The 24,670-nt window shown below is 35.8% G+C and overlaps 3 protein-coding genes across 3 annotated transcripts in view; 2 read left to right on the top strand and 1 right to left on the bottom strand.

Moving 5' to 3' along the window:
• Positions 1–3,049, top strand: part of LOC113234739 — a 41,717-nt gene extending 38,668 nt beyond the window's left edge. Inside the window, exons 2-3 of the mRNA XM_026470202.1 lie at positions 637–743; positions 1,140–3,049. Of these exons, the coding sequence (XP_026325987.1) occupies positions 637–743; positions 1,140–1,677 (645 nt within the window). The 3' untranslated portion in view covers positions 1,678–3,049. The remainder of the gene's footprint in view (positions 1–636; positions 744–1,139) is intronic.
• A 2,003-nt stretch (positions 3,050–5,052) lies between these two features.
• LOC113234762 (zinc transporter ZIP3) lies at positions 5,053–10,637 on the bottom strand. The gene is made up of 4 exons (XM_026470230.1): positions 9,895–10,637; positions 7,256–7,465; positions 6,326–6,482; positions 5,053–5,503 (listed from the first exon to the last, which is right to left on the bottom strand). The coding sequence occupies exons 1-4, from the start codon at positions 10,444–10,446 to the stop codon at positions 5,487–5,489; spliced, it is 936 nt and encodes a 311-aa protein (XP_026326015.1). The 5' UTR covers positions 10,447–10,637; the 3' UTR covers positions 5,053–5,486.
• Positions 10,638–16,230: 5,593 nt separating this feature from the next.
• Positions 16,231–24,670, top strand: part of LOC113234941 — a 12,250-nt gene continuing 3,810 nt past the window's right edge. The window contains exons 1-5 of the mRNA XM_026470463.1: positions 16,231–16,518; positions 19,064–19,298; positions 19,797–19,933; positions 21,655–21,771; positions 23,728–23,877. Coding sequence (XP_026326248.1) covers positions 16,429–16,518; positions 19,064–19,298; positions 19,797–19,933; positions 21,655–21,771; positions 23,728–23,877 — 729 coding nt within the window. The 5' untranslated portion in view covers positions 16,231–16,428. The remainder of the gene's footprint in view (positions 16,519–19,063; positions 19,299–19,796; positions 19,934–21,654; positions 21,772–23,727; positions 23,878–24,670) is intronic.

Below are 24,670 nucleotides of genomic sequence, written 5' to 3'. Positions count from 1 at the left end.
TTTATTATCCCAACACAAAGGAGCAGAGATTACATTAAATAGGAACTAATAATAATAATATTTGTCGTAACTCTTGTGAGAGACTAGGCCTGTATTTACAGCTCACCAACCCTCACCCTACACCATCAGACTTGTTTTAAATTTAAAAAAGTCAGCGGTGATGAGTAACGTCACTCGCCTATTTTATGAATGTGTAAAACAGACAATGAAAGAAATGTTAGCAGTCGTGATTTAGATATATTTAGTGATAATATCGATTCTTTCAAAAGAATACTAACTAAAATTATTAAAAATACCTAATTAATTAAGTTACTACAGTATTTATCAGTGTATCCTATTGCTATCTAGGTTAAGTTATTCAAGTATGTTAATGCGTCAAAAATTTTAATTTAGCTTGATTGTTGTTTTGAAATTGCCATCAACACTTATAATTGTTGTGTTTACAGTGTAGAACACCCAAGTCAAATAAAATAAAAATGTGTTGTGAACATAATATTAGTGTTGTTAATAAATAAATAGTACTGACTTAATTAGCTTTCGTCACAATTGTAAATTGCGTCGTTTACATAAGTAAGGGATGAATTAAGGGTTTTTTGTATGGAATTCTATATGTAATGTGTTGTTTGTTGTTGTCAGGTGCTGTGTGGGGCAGTGGCGGGCGCAGGCGACGTGATGGCGAACGTGAGCCGCGTACACCGCGCCGCGCCGCCGCACCATCCGCACCGCGTGCTGTATGTAGACAGGTGTGTACTCTTTGTACATTTATTTGTCCATCACACCCTGCTACCGTCTCCATATAAAACAGTCTCTAAGCCTCTCCAAAAAGTAAGAAGGTGGAAACGCCGGTGCTCTCGGTCATTGCGCTGTGATATAAATTTACCAAGAGGGCGTAATTGTAATAGAAAACCAAAAAATATTTTTATCTAACCTTCATCATTATCAGCATTGTCATTGAATTGCGCTTTTACTTTCCAATCTGATGAAATTATGTAAGATATGAGTTTATCCTAACCTTACTTTAGTTTCCGGGATGATAAAACCAAGCTATCTGCGATTAACTAAATTGTGAATGATTAGTTATCAATAGAATACCACATTAACACAATATTTATCATTTGCAAAATGTGTGAACATTACAGGACCGACGAAGAGGAAGCAACTGCGGCGTGGAAGCGCTCACATTGGCGCGAGATGAAGTCCATACTCCAGCACGAGGGTGCCAATGTAGAAAAGGTAGAGTGCTGCCCCTCAGTACTAGAGATGGTGGAAAAAAAAGGCGGCAAGAACTTAAGAGGTCGTTACGTCCATCTCTATAGAGACGGGGAAAATAAGCAACTACTCTACGAGCTATCGTGTGCTCCAGGCGTTGTTGACAAACCCTGTCGGTTCGTCGACGCCAGACTCTACAACCAATCGGTTTGCGTCCAACAATACTCGTACACGTATGCGTTAGTGCGGGACTCAGCAGATACGGAGATGCCCCAATATAGGAATCGAACTGAAAAGTACTTTAACGTGACGGGCACCGGTGGCTGGTCCATGGACCATATAAAAGTGCGTGCGGGCTGTGAGTGTCAAATTACGCCGCCGAAGCGGAAAAATGCACACAGAAGACGGCCGGAGAGACAACGGCATAAGAGGAAAAACAAAAAGTTCGAAGAAGATGATGACACTTGATTGTGGGTGTAGTGCTAGTAATCCAGTGGGACTTTGAACAAATTTAACGTGGAATCTTCCCGATTTAGTATTAGTAGAACATCGTGGTTTTGCAACTTTGCAAATTTGACCCTGGGCCATATGCCTAGTAACATACCTATAAAAAATTACAAGAAATTATTTCATATGACAACAGTTTTTAGGAAAATATTCCTAAACTCCTGTTCAGAAGTCTATACTTAAAACAAAATTAACGTAAGAACACAAACAAAAATTTCTTTATATCCGAGTCCAGACACGTTGAGGCAACATACAAAGACTCCAATCGGATCGATGGAATTTTTCTTTCGTGTTTGTTCGATGTATAAATCAATAATACAAAAGATAGATGAATTCATTGCAGTAAAAATATCATGATTCTAAATAAAAAGATATTACGAATTAAACTACTTTATTATTATTTTTGTGAGTTGCAAAGTCAAGAAAGTCGTGTTAACATAACGTTACCGATGCCAAGCCAATAACTTGGTCATAGCAAGTATCGGTATTAATTCAATGTATTTATTTTTGGGAATATCTTTAATTACGCTTCTCGTATTGTAGTGTTGTGTAAATAGTTTTGATCGATCTTATGAATCAGTGCCTTTACAATTAATTGTTGTCATTCTTTACCACTTCTTCGCTCTCCTGACTAATTGGCGCTTTCCCGATTAATTGTCGTAATTCGGTTAACATCACGAGCTTTATTATCAGGACGTTATTTGCAAAATATTAATCGCCTTACTTACCTATGTTACTAACAGCATGCTGCCATGCTTATGATAAGAACAATAAGTAACTCAAACATACTTACTGTTAATATTGTAAGCACGGCATCATGGAGAACAAGTTTTGTTCCAGGATTTTTTAGAAAACACAATGAATTTACCAAAAATAAACTTTTACATCTGTGCTTGGTAGTAAAGTAGTAAGTTAAAACGAGCAAGAGTCCTCCTTGATGACCCCTCACCCCCGCTCTTGTGTTTTGCTTCGGACTGGTATTTACCCAGGCGCTTTCTTTTGCTACTGCACAGAGTTATCACCGTTTAAAGCGATCTATTTAAATATTTTTATTTTGGACTGTATTTTTTTGTATGTATGCTATTGGGATTACACCGGCACTTGTGAGCCGATTTTGATGATTCTTTTTTTCTGTTGGAAAGAGAGTACCCCAGTATTGATCCTATTTAAATTTAAAGAAAATATTCCGCCTGTAAGGATGTCAAACTACGGAAGGAAATCGGTTTCGCGCACTTTCCGGTAACCGATTTCAACAAATCTTGGCAAATAGATGTAATTCCACAAACTTTTCAGGTCAGTTTTTTTTATAAAAACGTTGTTATTTTTATGTACGAAAGTAAAACTCACGAATTATTGAAAGTTATGGAACAAAAGTTGTTGTTTATGATGTGAGTGATGTAGTCCTGTGAGGTTGGTAGTATTTTATAAATAACGTTGTATATAAAAAGGTAGAGGATAAGTCGGAAGTGTTTTCTTTTATAAGCAAAGGGTCGTACGTTTTACTCAATTACGACAATGTAAGATATGGTTGTAGTTAGGAGAGGAGCGGGATTAGCCCATATTGTAGGATGTTTTCTGGAAAGGGCGTAAGCGATATTTCGAAAAATTTTTCCGGGAAACATAAAACATACTCTAAGGTTTTAACTTAACGTCTATTTTGAATTATGTACGTCCTGTTTTAAAATTTGGTTTTAATTAAGTTTAAATTTCAATATTGAATTTAGAACAGGGTGTTGAGTTAATATTTGAAAACGGTCGTAAAAAACCTAAAATATGCCCTGAATTTTTTTTTCCAAATATCACTTACGCTTCTACAAAACACCGACCCTATTTAAAACATATGTAGAACTAGTTCATAATGTACAGTCTGTTCAGATAGCCTGCAATAATTTGAAGTAAAATAATTGCTACATCTATCTAATAGATATTATGTTCTGCTTAACAGGTATTCAATAATAGTTACCGTTTGTGCACACTTCACTCCTGTAAGCCTTTATTATATTTTATAAAGAGTCGGAATCGTTCATTTTTATGAAACGCTTGAAACATATTAAGGAATAACTACAAAATGTGATTTTACTAATATTTTCCGACTCAAAAGCGATGTCTAAACACTTACAAATTTGTGACGTTGTTAGGCGCTGTTTTGAAAATGCTTGATGCAAAGAACAATTCTTTACCGACATTCTTTTCATTTTCTAGTATATCTTTTTGGACGAATAACTAAATACACTGATGATAATGCTCTCTTCCCCTTAAATTTAAGGATATTTATTCAAAGTTAACATTTTTTTTTAATTTTTGTTATTAATGTAACAGTAATTACTTGCTAGGTTTAAGCGCGTCAAGTCAAAGATCTGTATTATTTTCTATTTTGTAATACTTTTATTGTATTTAAATACTAGTTACTTTTAAGGATTAATTTGTCGTTTTATTTATACTGTATAATACGAGGTATTCCGTTCAGTATGAGTATTAGTTTTTATGTAGAAATCGCTTCCATTAAAATTAATATTGATGTAAATAACGCAATAATACCTATTTGAGGACAGATTACATTATGCGTTTAAATGTGTAATTTTAATCGACTTGTGAAACAAACAGAGACAAATCTATTTTATTACTTTATATCAAGCGCCATCTGTTTTTGTCTTTCAAAACTAATGCACTACTCTTCTACAACGTCATCTAGTGTTGAATAGCTGATTGTACGAACTTGTTGAACGTATACAATTATATATAACCTTATTTGGGTTATATTATATCTTTCTAACAAGCAGATGGTGCAAGTTTCAAAATAAAACAGATTCATTTTATCAAAAGTCAACATCAAGTGCCATGTTTCATTAATAATTACTTAAAAAATATGATTTTATCACCTTAGCATATGACTTTAGTAGTTCAGTTGAATTTAGACTCATTTTATAAATGACTGATTGTTACGCATAAAAATCTTTCATATATAACATTTTTTTATAACATTTATATTGCATTAGAAACTTACAACCAAAGTACCTATTTCGCAAAAGCAGAATTAATTTCGACAGCTAAACATAATAAACGTAAAAATTAAATATTTCTAAACTGACTAGAATAAAAATTAAAGGAGAATTAAACAATACGTACTATTTTATATTTTATTTGTAATGCAGTGTAAATTGTGACAATAATGTAACAATTACAATTTATTTATAACTCATGCAATGTAAAAACTAGTTATTTACGTTACTGTGACTTAGCATCCGCACAATTTTATTGTTGACATCAAATCACAATATTAAATAAAATAAAAACTTAAACAGAAAAATTGTTTTATTGTTCAAAATTTCACATGTTCAAAATTTCACATTCACACCAATATGTACTAAATTTGAATAGTAAGCAATACTTAATGTTCAATTCGTCATAGAATACTGGTACAATTAACAATTGTAAATTAAATGTCATTTTTTTTACACTTAATATCTGTCGATCGACAATATTCAGTGTGTCACGTGTGGACTTTCCTAATTAACATTATGTACTTAAAATATAGAAATGTACTTCATTCAACTAAATAAACATTGCCATACACAAACTGTTATGTAACAAACATCGATGGTAAAACAAATTAAACTTATGAAAACATTCATTGTCACGTTGTTAGATTTGTTTGTGATGGTTTGATTACCAGCTGGAATACGGTAATATTTTGTTTATTATGGCCTGTACAGGTCTATTCATTTCTCATGTGCTTTGATTTAAAATATAATTTGTGTTTGTCCAGTGAACTAGTTGGCGTCATGATCTGAAAAGAATATTAAAAAGGTTTTTTAATCAAGACGCCATCTACCGTTGAGTGGCAGTATTACGAACTAACAATAGATGTCGCTAGGTATTAATACGGTTCTAGTATACAATATAAAATACGATCCGGTGGACTGTAGAGATGGGGAAAAGCGTTACAATTTTGTCACCGTGACTATCGTTCCCGTTACAAAAAATCCCAGTGACAAATCACCGTAATCTTGTCACGCCTATCACTTACGTCATGATATATGGTTTTGGCGTCTATAATATTCGCTATTGTTACTCACTTTGACGTAACGTTTAATTCCATTTGAAAAGTTGATCTGCATTAACCTTCACAGTTTTACAGGCTTAGTACAGTCAAATTATTCGTTAATAAATACCATGCGGCGTTTTTATTATTTTGGATTAGTTTAGTATAATTATCTTATTCGTGTTTACAATATTTACACGGTATTTATTTATTGGTTCATAATTAGAATTTAAAAATAAAAGCTAACTACAATGAATAGCGCAGATACCATTGACGATATCATTTGACGTTATTTATCACCCACCTTAGGTGGATGTCACAGTAGGCGATCAAAAACATATTATTTATAGGAAAAAATAATCATAATCTTCTTCTTATGGTATTGATGGATTACACTATAATGCTTGCTATAGTGGTGAAAGGATTTGCTAATCGACGTTAGGTACTCGCTGATTATTGTCCAGAGAGCGACAGACGTAAATGAAAGGTGCGTCGGAGAGGTTCCTTTCGTGTACCTTATTCATCATTAATCTATTATTATATCGGGAAATACTAAGTGATACTTACCAAGAAACTTTGTACTCAAGTACATTATAGCGAATCCAATGCACACCGACAGGAACTGAGAGATACCCGCACTACGCTTGCGTTCGTGCCAGCGCGCGCGCTCCCGGGGCAATACCTCACTTACAGTCACGTAGAGAAGAGTTCCCGCGGCGAGGGCCTTAATTTGTAAATAAATATTAATTTTCTTTTTTATATTATTATATAATTATGATGCATTAATAAAACATAACAATAAAGAGTTAGAGAGAGTTTTGCCTAGAGTGTTTAAAGAGAAGAAAAAAGGGAATGCAATTAAGAATTCTTTAGGATCGTAGGAATTTTATCGTAGTTTTTTTTTTAAAGAAGAAAGAAGATCCCCGGCCGGGTCTTAGTAGAAAAACATTTTGACATTGTCTCGGGTCTGGGTGTTTGTGATACCGTAGTTGTTTGCCGTTTCCATAACACAAATGCTTTAATTACTTACCAGCAACAGCATATACTTTCCCAACCATATCAGAAAGAATTTTTAAAAAATAAGTGATATATCCTGTAGAATACCGACAAGCTGGCAACTCTACGGCGGTGTTCCAGGCTCTGCAGCTTCGCCTCTACTAGTTCCGAGTGCTGACTTGCTGCTGCTAGACAATATCATCAAATACATTGCATTGTGTTATGGAAATCGGAAACAACTACGGTACCACAAACACCTAGACCCGAGATAATGTAACAATGTTTTTCTACATTGACCCGGCCGGGGACCGAACCTCATCAAAACCGATGTGCAAACCACTCGACCACGAAACTTTTAAGCAAAATCAGCGTGCCAATCTAGAAAGTTACCGAAATACAAATGCGTTAGTTACGTAAAGGAGAGCAATAGATATATGATTCCTGTCGTGATCTTTTGGTAGCGCCAAGAGCTTTTACCTTGGTCAAAAATGAACCACGTACCTGCATAATGCACACAGCAGGCGAATCCTGTATGGCACTGACGCTCTCCAGACCTGCACCTGTGCCGATGCCAGCGACAGACCCGCCGGCGAATAGCACCACACTGACCAGATTCGCGCATAAAGTGCCTGTGCTTGCACACAATTCTGCGCCTAGGCAAAAAGCGACCACGAATTTGTGCGATGCCACCGCGCCGAGCAGGAGGAGGACCTGAAATTAAAAAGTAGAACATATTCAAAAATATCAAATTTGTATTGAATTGATATTCAATTATTTTTTGTGAAATTTGTCCACTAGTTTGTTATAATTAAGATTACACTTAGAAACTTCTTCTTAGAAAAATGTGTTATAATTATGAATGCAAAGACCGAACAGATGGCGCTATGACAAAAAAAGTCGTTAAAAAACCAAAACAAAATGCTGCTACAAATGCATAAAAAAATACATAAGGTCCGCTGGTTCGTTCCGTGGCTGAGTTGCCTTATCGTTTGGCACGGTTTGTTAGAAGACGTCGGTTCGAATCCAACCGGATCGAAGGAATTTTTTCTAAGTAAAGATCACTATTAATAATTATAACAAAACTAGTAGAGTAATTTCACAAAAAATAATTGAATATCATGGTAGTGAAACATCCTGACTCCTGACATTCAATAAACTTAATATTCAAAAATTTTTTACAAAAATTCTTTTCTAACCAAAGTTTTTAATACGTTCTAAATTAAAATGTTTTAAAAGAAGGATTCTTTTTGCAACCTATACTTAGTTTTTTTAGCATTTTTTTCGTTTTTTTAAATTTTGCAGTCGGCGTTGAAAAATATACCTAGTTAACTTTATTTACAAAACTAAAAAAATTTTTTCAATGTTATGACAGAATGAAATTTTGGATCTTTTATCAGGTGCCATTTTATTCAGTCATTTTAACGGAAAAACAATTTACTATAAACCATAAAGCAAAATTCGCAAACATTTTTATAAGTTGATGTAATTATTAGTTTGTTTAAACTTGTAGCGTTTACTAATGATTAAATGATTTCTTTTTATTCTCTTATATTTAATCTATTTCAAATCAAATCTTTGAACACCATAAAAAACTTAAAGAAACAGAGATTCCAAAATAATAACATATTATCTATCGCGTTATTTGTAAATATCATTGGTTAGTGGTTAGTATATCTTTTATCTGAAGAAAATATTTGCAATCACTGCTTCTTTATTCAAAGTTTTTCTAATTCTAAAAAAACAAAGCAATAGGGGTTCGTGTTGTAAACGTTGTAGTAGCTTGACCTTCTATTACAAATCAACAATCTCTAGTACAGGGTCAAGAGCACGTCAAGCTTCACATTTAAGATTTAAATCCAACTCTATGCCGCTTACGATAAGAACGGTCCAAAGTACAAAACGTCAAGCTTGATGTGCTCTTGACTGTATGCCCGCATACTTTATTTGTGATGCCCGCGGCTTACAGACGTAAATTAGTGATGCAACAGACCTCTGCTTCCGCACGCCTTTTCACATCGTTTCCGTTTCTGCTTCCGCAATTTTAATCGGAAGTTTATAACGTTCGCGACGGATAAAGCGCGTATGTGGATCACTCGGCAGTGGGACTAAAGGTGAAATTATGAAAGAAAAACATATCCCGTTTGGAACTATTTCCTTGAAATCTATTTTATCTACCGTACTTCTGCTACCGAATTCGCTTCCGTTTCCGTTTCCGCTAAGATTTGCTTTTAACAACTGTTTCCGTTATGACACTTCCGTTGCATCACTACCAGTAAATGTAGATTGCATAACATGTTCCTGTTTGAAGAACAAGCCTCCTCGTAAAGCGGCAGTTTTCATTTTTCAACATTAACGGTTTTCCGTAATTATCATTATAACTATATTATTGGGTCACGTTACTGATAATAAAGCCTACCTACTCATTATACAGAAATACTTACAATTATCTTTGGAATTCTTATCTTTCTTTTGTTTGAATTGACTTAATAAATTAACACAAAATAACCTAGTAAAACGTAACTACTTCAGTTCCAAACAAAAACACAAACACGACATTTAAAATTATAACTCCTTGGCCTCAATTCCGACTATTGAAGTTAACTGAACGTATGACTCGTAATCAAACACATCACTGATAGTATACAATAATAGTTAACCTTTACACAGTCCCATTGGTGAGCACAGGCCTCCTGTCACAATGGGAGGCTGCAGTTCCTATTCGAGCCAAATACGGATTGAGAATCACGAAAGTCATTAAATTGCTTTACACGTGTTTGTCCGGAAGGTAGGAAGGAAGTGCCCCTCAGATCTTTGTGATTTAAAGCTCTGAGTGGCACTGCAACTGTTATGGACAGGCGTGTCATGTCACTTGGTATCATAAAAAGGAAATAAAGAAATCTTTCACCGTTTTCGATGAAAGATGTATTTATGGTAAATTTCACATATAAATTCCGAAGCCCGGACTTGAATCCACGCTCTCTGCTTGAAAGGCGGTTGGTCAAACTATTAGACTACATCATAGTACATACATACATAGTACCCTAAAGCAAATTAAAATATGCATAAGAATCTATTAGCTAAAAAAAATAGCAATTGACTTAAATAAAGACATTGTTCGTACGGTGGAAAAATTAACATACCTGTGCTGCACTCTCCTGCAAACCAATAGCGAGTCCTTCCAAAAAACTATGAACGAACAATGCACATAACAACCCAACAATACCGGAAGAACTCTTATTGCAGGGTTCCGTATGACTAACATGGCACATTCTTGGATTGTCTGCATCTCCACAACATCTGTCACCTTCTCTAACACTCTGACTCGGGACTAAATTAGTTTCTTCCACACTTCCATATGCTACTGACACTCGTCTACTTCTTGTAGGTCCATGATGATGTCCTTCACCACCGCCATAGAAGAAATGCACAACCTCGTCAACTAGATAAACAAGTAAGAAACCGACACAAAGAAAAAGTTCGGTGTAACTTGGCAACTTTTCTCTAGCTTCTGGCAACATATGGACTAAAGAAGTAGACAGTAACACACCTGCTCCAAAACACAGAAGACAGGATAAAATTAAGGGATGTCGTTGCCTCGTTCGTTCCGAGAAACAAGTTGGGATCATTCCAATTATGAAACTTCCGAGGCCTAGCGATAGCATAGCTATTGCTTTTGCGGTTCCGGTATTCATTTTAATTACTCCTTTTGTATCAGTCTTAAATAAACTTTATTTCAAAACCTGAAGGTCAAATAGTATGGTCAAGCGGTAATAACACTGAACACAGTCTCGTTTTATACACTATTGTTTATCATCTCACTATAATGTTAAACAGTCTTTCTAAATAGGCACACGATTGTCATTTATTTTACATAGTTTAATGGAAGCATTTTCCAAAGGAAATCCGTCAACAAAACATAAGTTTGACTCTGTAACTCGCCACAAGGAACATTAACGCACTGCTTTTTTATCGATGTATCAATGTTTACTCAATGCTTTATCGATATTTCACAGACACATGTTGTTATCCACTATTTGTAATGATAACGAAATATTATACGTAATGTTCGTTGACTTTCAAATTAATATTTACTTTAATTGACAACCACACCGTCCACTGCACAGATTTCAAATGATTCATAGTCGGTACATACCCTCTTCAATTAATATTTATCTCTACTTGCACCACCATTCAAATATCATGACACTTATGTCTATGTCATTACGACTTATATTCTAGTAGGAAACGGTTTCATTCTTGCAATAGGGCTTTGTCACGTACGAATACCCATTTTAAAAAGAGCTGTCGCAGTGCGGTTTTACTTCTTAATCTTTTGTATAGGTTTATGAAGGCATAGGTCTAGTTTACTCGGTAATTAAGACAAAAGAATAGTCTACTCTCAGAGTTCAGTCGTCTATATTACGGAATCAAACGTAAAAAAGTCAAAAGCATTATATTTAACATCAACATTTCAAGTGCTGGACATAGGTCTCACCCAAAGATTGCCACTACACAAGTCTTGCTTCCAGCGTATTCCTGCAACCTTTACCAGGTCATTGGTCAGGTCATCACCCTGTGGGTATAGTACCCACGCTGCTTCTCCCGGTGCGCGGTCGCCATTCGACAACTAAATTTACTTTTACTACACACACACATCAGGGGCGTCACGAACGCGTTGCCAACGCTTTAGGACCCGTCTCAAACACCTTTTGAAGGACTCCATGCTGTATTTCTGCGGGAAAACCTCGACAGGGTGTGGAATGCACGTGTGAGGAAGCTCTGAAACCCTAGTGTACGAGATCGACGCGATTCCAGAGTATGAGATTGGACTCCCTACCGTCAGCGAGCGGTGCAATGATAAAATGTTACTGTTGACATCATGTCAAACAGTCCTTTAGAACATTGGCCATTGTAATACAGGCAATAGAACAGACATAGGGAGGCAGTCTCTCTTCGAAGACAATGGTTCAAAGCTAAATATTTTTTATGGTACCAAATGACGGGACGAAGAAGTCGCGCGCCTGGTGGTAAGCGACACGCCTATCCATAACAGTTGCAGTGCCACTCAGAGCTTTAAATTGCAAATATCTGAAGGGCATGCCACTACACCCGACACCCTCACACATAAGTTAACAAGTCCCATGTGCTTGTAATTTCACCAGCACCCTTACCCTTCAAAGCAGTAATGCTCACATTACCCCTTGGCGGCAAAAATAGGTAAGAAGGCAGTACTTCCCTGGACGCACTCTTTCACAAGGAGCTCTGCTGCTTCTAAAATGTAATAAAATATCTGTTCTGCGAGCAATACAGCCCGCCCGGTGCCACTTAAAGTTAAGTAATTAAAAATAAAAGAATAATTAAATAAAATAATAATATAATCACCACTACGTTCATATCATAAATTATTACAATGTTGCACCGAAAAACAGCGATTAAAATGAAAAAAATATTGATTGTTTCCTTATAACATTTGCATTGTAACGATTGCAGCAACCATGTTAATTAATGAATTTAATCATTTTGTGATTACACCTTACCATAAAGTATGATTAAATTAAATATGATTAAATAAATAACGCACACACTCAACGTAGCCCCGCACTAGGGAAACGCTGTGTCGCGGGTGCCATGGACATACACATAGACAACCACAAATTACACCCAAACTCACGAGAGAAATGAATGTAGACCATACAAATATTTCTCCCGACCCGGGAATCGAAACTGGGACCGAACCTCTGTGTGGCAGTCGGCATGGTAACTGTTCGGCCACGGAGGCAGTTAACTTTTTTTAGTTTTTTTAATTATATACGGTAACTTGATTAAAGTCAATGTTTTTCAATGTAGAAAAAGAAACAACCTGCATAAGGAATAAGGTTAGGTAAGAATTAAGGTTATTAATTACTTGTCGTTGACATTCAAGATAGAAATCTTTATCTTTTGTTTAGAAAAACAAAAAAAAGTCTTCGAAAGAAGTTCCTCTACATGAATAGTAGAATTAACCCCCAATACGTAAGTATTACCCATATAGGTACCGGGAAGGTATAAAACATTTCGTCTTTTAATACGTTTCAGTTTTTCAGGTAGTTTTTTTACAACCTTAGAAATTTATAACTAAGTCCAAACTCATGGGACCACGATTTCGTTTAACTAAGGTAAACGATTCTTTTATGTTGAACTGTATACGGTTTTACAATAAGATTCCGGAGCATATATTAAGATTACCATTTCCTAAGTTTAAAATTTACATTAAAAGTATTTTAATTGAAAAGTCATTATAAAATTCTAGACTATGCGTTAAATAAAGATCTATGGAAAGACAAAATTAGTCTAGATTCCACACAAAAACGATTCAAAATGTATTTTAAAGCATTTAAGCTTATTAGAAAAGAGCAATCCCTAAAGTTTCTTGCTCGTTCTTCTCAGGGAAAAATGTCGTCTTCAAGTGTAAAAAATTTACCTACGGAATAAATGTTTGTTTGACTTTGTCTTGGACTTTGACAGATATATCAACTTCAAATGTGTTTATGACAGCTGACACAACTCCTCGCTTTCATAATTTTAACGTACTCGTACAGTGAGAAACGTTTCAAAAACACATGTCAAGTTTTATACTTTAATAATAGCCAAATATATTGTTTGTTGTTTATGTTTAATTTATACGTAAATATACGTAACTTATAGTCTATTATAAGAAAGTATAATGTACCTATATACATAGGTACTATCAGTGTAATGTTGGATTATAGATAATAGACACATACCTAAATACCTAAAGCCTAGGCAATCGTGCAGTGGTGTCATGTGTGTGTGTTTGTGTTTTATAGATTTCTAAAATTATTCTTTAACTTATCAAATAAAGAAATAGATAGGCCTTAGAGCGATAACCTCGCATACGCGTTTTTGTTGAAGAAAAACTTATGAACGTCTTGCTCGAATATATTATTAAAGTAATATAGTATCCGAAAGAGGTATAAATTTTAGTAATTAAAATGCTAACTCCAGACATTATTACGTCCTACATTTTACACCACATTTTTATCTTCGTCCTGAAAAATTACAAAGTTATCACATACGACGTTTTCACTCTATTACGACGATATATAATATTGAAAAATGACATGATACATGTACTTACTATGAGCTACTCTTATTTATAATAATATATTATGTTGATGATAAGGGCGAAGCTTCAGCATTTAAAACTTCACTTTCAATTACAAATTCTTGGCAAAACAAAGACAAATAAATTTGTCGTCTGACTACCTGACCAGGGGATTATTTACATTCACCAGAGCGGAGAGCCTGTTATTACATTCTGACTCCGTCAGCACAATGCCCGCCTAGTTTCATGGCCGAGGTCCGTTGCCAGGACACTGTTTATTTAGACTACATATAACACAAAATGAGGCTAACATTTGCATTCTATAAACCCTTTAATTATAATAAAATAGAAAATCTATATTTTCGGATTTAAATGACGTAGATATATTTTCTATTTTTTCAAACAATCTGTAGCGCATCAGCACCGGCGCGCACCTGCGCTCATACCAATACTCACAGCCACGACGCCGGTTATAGCGCCATTGAGTAGCCACGCATCAGAGTGCAGTAAAGTGTATCACGACAGCGCCACCGCGACGATGGTGGCGCTACCGTCGCTACTATGTAAGCGCACTAAACTACCTACAAGTTAAGAGACCACAAAATGTACAGTAGTAGACTAATTTGAAAATAAATTTGTAACTTCTGTTCCTGACTACTGTTTTATTTCGTCCAAGCAAGCAACTACTAAATAAAAAACGTTCCTTTACAGGTTCCGTGGTCACGGGTGATTGACCATGACATAAAACAAATACGCATGTTAGATCCGAAAAAAAGTTTTATTGTTCACGTGTAACAATGGCAAAACCTAAGAACTTAACAATTTAATATTAATAAAACTATTGCATTACAAATTTTGCTTTGATAATAATATTAGAGCCATATAAAATACACAAACGCACACAAAAAATACACACACAAGAAAGATCTTTCTACAACTCGCTGATAACTCACACTACTGCTCGATTTTGACTTTTCGTCTTATTAGTCACTGTAGTTTAGGTACGTATATAGAAACAAATAGTAGGGATTATAAAAGATAGCATAATCCCTATTATTTCATTTAATATCGTATAAAGTAGTATATTCAAAAGATTTAAATAGACGTATTTTAGTGAACGGTACGACTTTAGAATTTCAATTATTACTTTCGAGTTTCGCAGTTAAATAAGGAAAACCGCAAGATAACATAAGCAGCACTCGTTTATATACAAGGCGTGAGCAAATAGACACTTTCTAAGCAAAGCATGATCCAGTCTTTACTACATTTTGTCACTAAACATCAAGTGAGATTGTGGTGAAATTATTTCCTATAAGTCATTGACTTATAAGTAATAAAAAAAGTATACAATTATAATAATCTCTATACAGAGTACTAAAAAAACTGCCCTCAAATAATTCGTGAAATTTACCTTATTTATTTACCATGTTTTATAGAAATCGGTTACCGTAAAATACGTGAAAACGGATTCATCCCCTAGTTTGCCACGCTTGGAGGTGATTCCACCGCCACCTTTTTGTTCAAATTTAAATGGTACCCTCTTTCCAACAAAAAAGAATCATCGAACTCGGTTCGCAAATACCGGAGTTATCGCGTAACATATGCAAAATAAAAAATAAAAAAAACTTACAACCGAATTGAGAACCTCCGCCGTTTTTGAAGTCGGTTAAAATAGTAATGTGCCAGACAACCAAACCTCAGGTCTCAAACTAGAGAATTCTCTGAACTGTGCAGAGCAACGGAATTCACTACAGAATACTACCCAGAACACCCGTACCAGAACCAATTTAGAAAAGTTCATTTCACAAATTGGTTGTACCGGGAATCGAACCCGGGATCAAAACCTAAACCAAAAAGAAAAGTTTAAAAATATATTACATTCAGACTTCACATTAAAGTATTTACACCTTCTAAGTAATTGCCCTGGAGTGTAGTGGACTTTCCTATCTATCTTTAACACGCTCTGTACTCCAGGAAGGATTCTTCTGAGATACTTTGCGTTTCCGTCGTGTGGTCTTTTATCCAAAGTCATGTTGATCACATCCTCCAAAAAGCCAGAAGATTAACCAACGTGGAAGGCCACTTATAAAGTACGAATCGGCTTGAGAAAGCAGCGTAAGAAACTACTTTTAATCCATGCAACTCGAGCAAATTGCATAGCGAGAAAGATAGCGCGTTTGGCAGCCGGTCAGCCGGCTTAATGCAAATTCGTTTCGATAGGTATGATGACTCCCATACATAATGCTTCAAACCATAATTAGATCTTCTGCTGTTTTGTACTGAACTTAAATTTAGCAGGGTTCCAAAATAATCATGACTGTCACTGTGTTTTTTTCGTGTTATATTTGTGGCAGCCCGGTCTTTTCCATCCTCTAAGGCCCGGTCCCAAGCCGCGCTTCAAAGACAAAGGAAGAAAATAAGAAGCGAGTTTATGAGTCCAATCTCCGTGAAATTTAACCGTCTTCTTTTACATTTGATGTTTTTTGCGGAGTCTATTAAGAAGAAAGAATAACGAAACTCAAAACGTCAAGTAAGTGTCAAATGAAGAAAATCTTGGATACAGTAGAATATGAATGAATTACTACAGCAACATGGATGCTCCAACGTATTCACCGTCCCAGAAGGCCTCAGGGAGCTCATGTCCGATATCTCCAGAGAGGTGAGATAGTTTAAACCAGAAATGCCTTCTATGGAAATCACGCGAGACCCACTAACGTTGCAAGTTTTTTTTTTTCATGATATCAAATGATGGAACAAACAACTCGTGCGCGCTGATTAAGCGACTCACCTGTCCATAGCAGTAACAGTGCCACTCAGTTTACATCGCAAAGATCTAAAGGGCACTGTCACTGCGCCTGACACCCAGAGACATAAATGGGCAAGTCCCACGTGCCTGTAATTTCACCAGTATCCGTACCCTGCAAAACCGAAACGCTGTAATTGCTCACATTTCTATTTAGCGCCAGAAATATCTGGGCAATCTCTTTATCTCAAATGATTACCTGCTATTAGCTCATGATGAGCTCTCGTGCTTCGTATCCAGGCTGTTAGGTCCATTATCTGCCAAAGTAGATATGTCATCAACCATTGTTTTGATATCTCCAGGCCGCTTAGTAAAGTAACGATCATTAATAAGACACAGATTCGGTTTTTTTAAACTTATCAAGTGAATAACATAAAAAAATACATTTAACTTACTTTGCATATTAGATATCAAAGAATTCTATCCAACCATGATAATTTTACGTAGCTAGTCTGTGCTATTCCTAGTAAAAACGAAAAAAAAAATCCCTTAACACCGAAACCGAAAGATTCTTGTTGTTTTTAAATCATAAAACATTATTCTGGAACTTGCGGTGTTGTTTATTTAATGAGCCTAATTCTCAGTAAACATGATGATTATGACAACTCCCTAAAGCAGCGGGGAATTACTTATTAAAACAAATTCGTCATGTCCCGGATGAGTCAGTTATTTGTCATTTTTGTCATTAATATTCATCCATGAATGTTATCCGTGCATATAAATAAAAAAGAGATATAAATTCTTTTGCTGAAAATCAATTTGAATTATAGTTACACGAGGCGATAGATTTCGCACGGCCGCCCAGTTACCACGCCTTCGTAAAAGCCAAGCTAAAATGTAAAAGCTAAACGAACAGAGCTTATTTTGCCATGACAGTTAGACGCACGCAGTTGCTGCGCGGCAGCAACGCGGCCACCGCTCGGCGACCACGCAGCGGCCGCGCGGGCTAACGAATTCGTGTAGAATAAATACGCCCTTATCCATTGGAAATAAAACTAGATTTTCCAGATCTACTTTGTATATTTGCAAACAAACGTTTAGGGCTCTTTACATGGCGTCTACTCCCTTTCTCCGTCCGACATCCCTCCGAAACAATTACAGTCAAATAAGCAATACTCGACTAAATTAAAAAACGCATGATGCGAATGAAGCTTCAAACTTGACATATACTTACTTAGGTACTCAGTCTCGGAAGCACATCCAAAAACCATTTCGGATGACAAAACATTCTTCACGCCTTTCGTCTTGAAATAGCCAAGTAGCCGTGGTAGCCTACTGGTTTTACCTACTAATCCAGACTCGCACTGCTGAGTTCCTGTGAATTTATGTGCAAAATTTAATTTGAAACTTATCAAAAGCTTTTCGGTGAAGGGAAATATCGTGATGAAGCATCGAAGAAGGTTCACAATCCTTGGAAAACGTGCGAAGTCCCCATCCTGCATTGGGCCAGCGTGGCGGACTATGGCCTAAACCCTCTCTTGAGAAGAGACCCGTGTCCAACAGTGAGACGTATAAATGAGTTGATGATTAATGAAATTCCTTCGAACAACCGTTCGAAGGAATGCCGTGCCGAGGCAGAGGTCCCAAGTTCGATTCCCTGGCTGGGAGAAATATTTATATAGCCTGCATTCTCTCGTGAGTTTGGGTGTAATGTCTGGTTGTTTATGTATATGTCCACGGCACCCGCGATACGGGGTTTCTCTATTGTGGAGCTATGTTGATTATGTGCGTTATTATAAAATAATAATAATGAGTTCTTGGGTTTTCGCGATTATTTTTCCGGATTTTAATCGCGTATATTTCGCGTAACAATCGCGAAAACCTAAGAACTCGATATGTTCTGACTGGACGTTGCAAATAAAATCCGGCGAGTGCGCGCGCCCCAACTGTATTAACTTTTCTCAAACAGTGCCGCGACAATAACATGGCGACTGTTAACTGGCAATCGGTACTATCTAAATTTTGACAACTTTACAGGATGAAGAAAAAAATTGTTTGTGTCATTTATTCATTTAGCATCAGGCGTATTAAATAAAATACGTAGTTTTTAAATATTTTTATTACGCATGTATGTACGTACACTACGTATTTTTATCTAATAAACCAGATGCTATATAAATGATTTTTTCTTCAGCCTGTAAAGGTGTCTAAATTGAGATTAGGTTGCCAGTTCACAGTCGATAGTTCAGTCAACCGTGACCATGGGACCTGTAAAGGGCCCGAAACGTTGGCATTGGTTTGTTTGAAAAAACAAATATAGGCGATTTAAATCCGGAAAAATAGTTTCATTTCCTAAATAATAACAAATAAAAAATAAAATACCCACGGCATCAACTTTGTTAATTATTGAAATTACTCAAGTACCTATATTAGTGAACGGTAAAAACATTCTGTCACTTAGGTCCTTCGCGCGCAACCAACAAGGATATACGACTTCATAGCAAATTATCTGTCCGTACTGCTAATTACAAGAGAACACGGTATTCTAGCAGTGAGAATTCTGGACGATCTTTGTGACTGCAAGCCATCGGTGTCTGAACACCTAATTCAGATCGGGTTTAACCAACCTGAAGCTGAACAGCTTGCACAGATAATTAAACAGGAGATTGAAGGAGACGAGCCTACTGAAGGGACAGGTAAGACATTTTACTTATTAGGAAGATTATCAGATATGAAATAAGAAATTTGATATGAATGAATTGCATTGGCTTCATTGTCCGGTGGTTCTATTATATCATACCCACCGTTTTGTAATTTCCCATTTTATTCGATCGACGAAAAACAGTAACAAGATGCAATTTCTGGTTTGCTACAATTTATGTCTATTGAAGAGCCGTGGTAGCCTAATAATTTGACAAGCAGACGCCGTGGATTCGAATCCGGGCTGCTCTGAGTTTTTCGGAAATTTGTCATGAGAAAGAAGGAATAAGTTATGAAACCTGCTCGTCGAAGAAAGTTCACAACTTTCGAGAAACTTGTCAAGTCCCCAACCCGCATTGGACCAGGGTGGCAGACTATGGCCTCAAAGCCTCGCCTGAGAAACCACATAACTGAACACAAATTGTTTTGAAAAGAAAATTAATTTAAATACAATATGGATGCGACATGTGATTAGTACGTTTGTTTTGTAACAGAGAAAGTAAAAGAACTAGAAATATTAAAAAGGATCCTGAGCACCAATCCATTGGATGAAGACATGACGGCGAAAGTTTGCCAGATAACCAGAAATGCGTACCGCGACTATTGGTACAAAAAGAAATTGCTGGAACAGGTATTTATGTACTAATAACAAAAACACTTAAAAAAGTTTACAGACGGCGACTTTAGCAGCGATGGAGTTGCTAATCGTCTGTCTACCTTTACACACGCTCGCGATTTTAAGCAGCGATGCAAACGCGATGCAAACGCGATGCAAGCGCGAGACTGCATCGGTACAAACTTGGGATTTATAGGCTTTTGCATCGCTGCTAAAGGTCTCCGTGTGTAACCACTCTAAGACCTGTAATAAATAAGATGTTTTCGAGATACAGTTCTTTTGAATTTCAAACTATATCTCAAAACCATAGCTTTATCGTTGACTAAGGCTATGTAGACTCAATTTATGCTATAAAATATAGTGTAGTAATGACACAATATTAAGCAACTAAATTCAACTTTAACAGTAAGTGCTTTTTTTATTATAATCACCGCTTATCTCAACTGATGAAAGTGATGATGAGGTCCACTATGAAGCATGCACAATTGCACAAATACATAATACTTGTTCACTCTCGGATTAAAAGGCGCAAGTTATTGTTCAGGGAATTTCTCTCCATAGCCGTTCGCCATTTTCAATTTTGAAGCGAAACTATTCGTGCGAGTCCTTGAAGTATCCACAATCTAAGAGTGGAACCCCAGCCTATGTCTAGTCCTCGACGGTTTTAGGTAATGTTGATGGGAAATCCAAAATGACTATTTATTAAAAATCATAAATGATGAAACCAATTGCCCTTTTTTATCGTTCCAATACTGAGTACACATGTAATGATGGACTGATGTATACATGATGTATATAAATAGATAACGGATATATCATTTTAAAAACGTGCCTCGTCAAGGTCGAAGTAACGACATCGTTAGAGGTAAATTATCTTCACACTATAGATAGGTACTATAGATAACGCTATGCCTAACAATCTTACTGCGTTAATATATTATTGGGTTCACAAATACCCTGGGAAATTTTATTTGTACAACTCACAGCACAGAGGTTGACATATACAAACAAGTATAGTTTCACTATGTCTGGCCAAATATACAAACATATTGAAGGTATATTATATAAACTGCCACCATGGTCGAACAGTTACCTAGTTACCGTGTACAACAAAGAACAACTGTTTCGTTATAATTCGGTTTTCGGTGTAATGAAAATTCGAACAGACGTTATTTCGAACAAAAAAATTTTCGAGTTTGTAATAGGAACTCATAACCTTCTAAACCGAACGCAGCAACGCTCACATCACTACTTGGCGGCAGAAATATGTAATGGACGAACTCTTTAAGAATGTGACATGGGTTTGATTTAATAAGTCAGTCAGTAATTTAAACGCAGTGATAATTATATCGCTCAATTTTAATGTTCATAATTATAAAATGTAACTAGATGTCAAAATAATAATATTAGAATAACGTCAAAATAAATACACAAATATCACAAATGCACCAATAAAGTTAAGGATTGTTCATTTCAAAATTTGGACACTGATATTCGTGAATATATTGTTTAATTGTTTTTTAATAGCATAAGGTTTTTCTCAGACCTAAGTTTTACAAAAGTTGTTATAAATTTTAATAAGCCGTTTTTTGCTTATAAATTGGAGATTTTGGCGGTAATGGTAAATTTTACTGTACTCATTATGTGCATTCCAAATTAGTTGCCAATACGTAACAACAAAGAAAATAAAATAGATACATTTTGAAAAGGCTTTGAGTTTAAAATATTGGTTTTAGAGCTTGAAGGTGCAAGCTGACGAACCATGGGAAGTAGCTGCACAACACACACTAGAAATATATAAGAAGACTAAACCTTCTTTCACCGAATTAACCAGAGCTACTGAGAAAATACAAGTAAAAAAAAATATATTCTTATTTAGATGTTTGTAGATCTAAAGTAAAACGTTATTTATTTTTAATATTGTCAACCCTCCTACAACACGATTAATTCTTACCGCGTTCCATGGAAACCGCGTTATAAGAAACCGTGAATTAATACTAACCATATTAGTCATACCGCGTTATATGGAAACCACTGACGCGGTATATGGAAATCGCGCTCTAGGAGACTCGGAATTAATACAAATCAGATTATTCATACCGCAATAAATAGAAGCCACTGCCGCGCTATATGGAAACCGCGCTATAAGAGAATTAATACAAATCATTTATTAATGCATGTCAAAAATACTAGGTGGCGCAACAGTTGTCACTCGATGTACTTTGATTGTAATTTTTTTAATAAATGAGAAACTTTAATTTCGCTTATGGATTGTGTTTATTTGATGCCAAAAATTTCTTTTTTTTAATTAAGTAGAAAAAATTATGTAGGTAATAAATAATTGATGACCTTAGAGGCCCGATTTATGCATTTTCCATCACTCTTGCCAGAACTTCCGGCGATAGGTTCCCGCATTCCTGACGGATATTCTCTTTGAGGGCTTCAAGAGTCTGAAGCTTGTTGACATAGACTCGTGACTTTAAGAAACCTCATAAAAAGAAGTCTAGAACGGGTTAAACTGGGCGATCTTGCCCGCCAGAAAAATCACCAGAACGAGAGATTAGGCGACCCGGAAGTGCAGCCCTCAGATTTCGGTCGTGAGTCGTGCACTCGTGCAGTATGCGTCGTCGCTTCATCCTGTTGGAACCACATGTTCTCCAGTCCCAATTCGTCCAGTTGAAGTAGGGGAAAATCGTTGAGCATGGCTCTGTAGCGCTCGCCGTTCACAGTAGTCGTTTGGTCCGCGGCGTTTTCGAAAAAATAAGGCCCGATGACCCCTCCACAATTATCCCGCGTTCTTGAGCAGTATAGCTATTCACGTCTCATTGGCGTGTATTTTGTATTTGTTTACTTCAGAAATGTCAAAGCAGTACTGACATTTGCCGTCATTTGCAAAAATTGTAGCACCTTCCGAAGGGTGACTACTTTTGCGCCCCTGTTGTGTAATACTTTACCCTCTAATATAAAAGATATAAATAATAATTATTTATTTAAACGTAAGCTGATGTCATGTCTAATAGATAAAAATTTGTACTCCATTACAAACTTCTTTTCATATAAAGCTCTTCAAATTTGACTATATAATTGATTTGACCTACAATGACATGAATTTATTATATTCTTTTTACTTCTGTATGACATGACAATAACTTACAATTACTTATTACATGTATAATTAATAACTCTAGTTACATTGTTAGAATTAGCTTCAGATTTATAAAATTAAAAAAAAAATGTAATTCAATAAAATTTGCATGCCAGTTTTGGTAAAATATGAAACTGTTACAATATACCACCTTCTGTAAAACATATTTTACGCAAATAAAATCAATCAATCAATCAATCTCACGTTATACAGAAACCACTGCTCGCGTTTATGGGAACCGCGCTATTAGAGACTCGGAATTAATACAAATCAGAATATTCGTTTCGCGCTGTAACGGTTTCTATTATGCAAAAACCACGTTATATGGAAATCTTGCAAGAGAACCGCGTTATAGAAGAGTTGACTGTAATATATTCCGGCGTTGAAAGTGATCGAGCGAGCACATTCTAAATGCACGTTTGAATAATTAAATAAGATAGTAGTAGTTAGTGCGCGGATGGTACACATGGCTGTCATAAAGTATACATGGACTGAGTAGTGCCTTAAATTATATTCTAGTTTAATATATTGTTGAAATTTAACCATAAACAATTTAAGTACAAAGTTGTGCTTGCAGCGCTGGATTCTTGTGAACTCATGCCTTTTAAGAATGGCTTCATTGCCATAACTTGAGTCAAAGCTCGACTGATATCGTATATTCCAGGCTGCGTACCGAGGTTACTATATCCGCAAGAACATGATAAGACATCTGAAACTCGAGGAGAAGAAGAAAAAGCAATCTCCAAAAGTAGAACTCTTGGGAGCGCCACTGGACATTGCTGGTTCCAGAGAAATAGAGTTGGGACATGTTATTGTGAGATTTCTTCCATACTTTTTGTGCAATGCAATATGAATTAGCCACTGGAACATTCTTATAGTGGGAAATTTCCACCACACATCACCCTACTCGCACTGCTATTACAATAGTGTTGTAACTCAAAATATGTGATATTTAATATCATATATATCATTACTGACGTGAAATTTGATTCTCTACACGTCAAAAAAACCGTCAGTTGAATATTGTAAGAAACAATCAAAAGATCTACTAATAGGGATAAGATCTACTTAACTCAAAATGAGATACACTTTGGATCAGCTAGTTCTGGCCAAAATATCCTTATTCAAAAATATTTTTTCCATTTTATTTTTAAATATATTTGAGATATTGCTTAAGTGTCTATAATAAACTATAACATATACATAAATTTTAATGATTTCTTGCGGGAAGTGAGTAATTCATTTATCATCGATTCTGAGAAAGTCCACTTTTTGAGTTACTACATTATTGTACTAACAGTGCGTGCTATTGTCTACGAGCTATTTACTAGATAACTCGAAGTTAGTGGACATACGTTTTTTCTTAATTCGCGGTTGTCACAGGGCAGAATACATAGTGATCCTGCTCTCTTAGTGATGCCTACGTGGTGTACAATATGCGTAGGAATTGGTACAATTAGTGACGGTTAAGAATAAGGTGAACCTCAAAGCCACAACGCAACGAGTTTCCTAGGAAAAGATAGAAGAAATCCAGGCTCAATATTTATGAATTTCTGATGATGATAAGAATGAGGTAAAAGAACTGTTTCAGCTCTTACGCTATAATA

This window comes from Hyposmocoma kahamanoa, unplaced genomic scaffold, assembly GCF_003589595.1.
Source record: "Hyposmocoma kahamanoa isolate Upper Pololo Valley unplaced genomic scaffold, ASM358959v1 86, whole genome shotgun sequence".
In the NCBI taxonomy this organism is placed as follows: domain Eukaryota; kingdom Metazoa; phylum Arthropoda; class Insecta; order Lepidoptera; family Cosmopterigidae; genus Hyposmocoma; species Hyposmocoma kahamanoa.
Note: the sequence above shows the minus strand (reverse complement) of the source record. Positions and strands in the feature narration are given on the sequence as shown.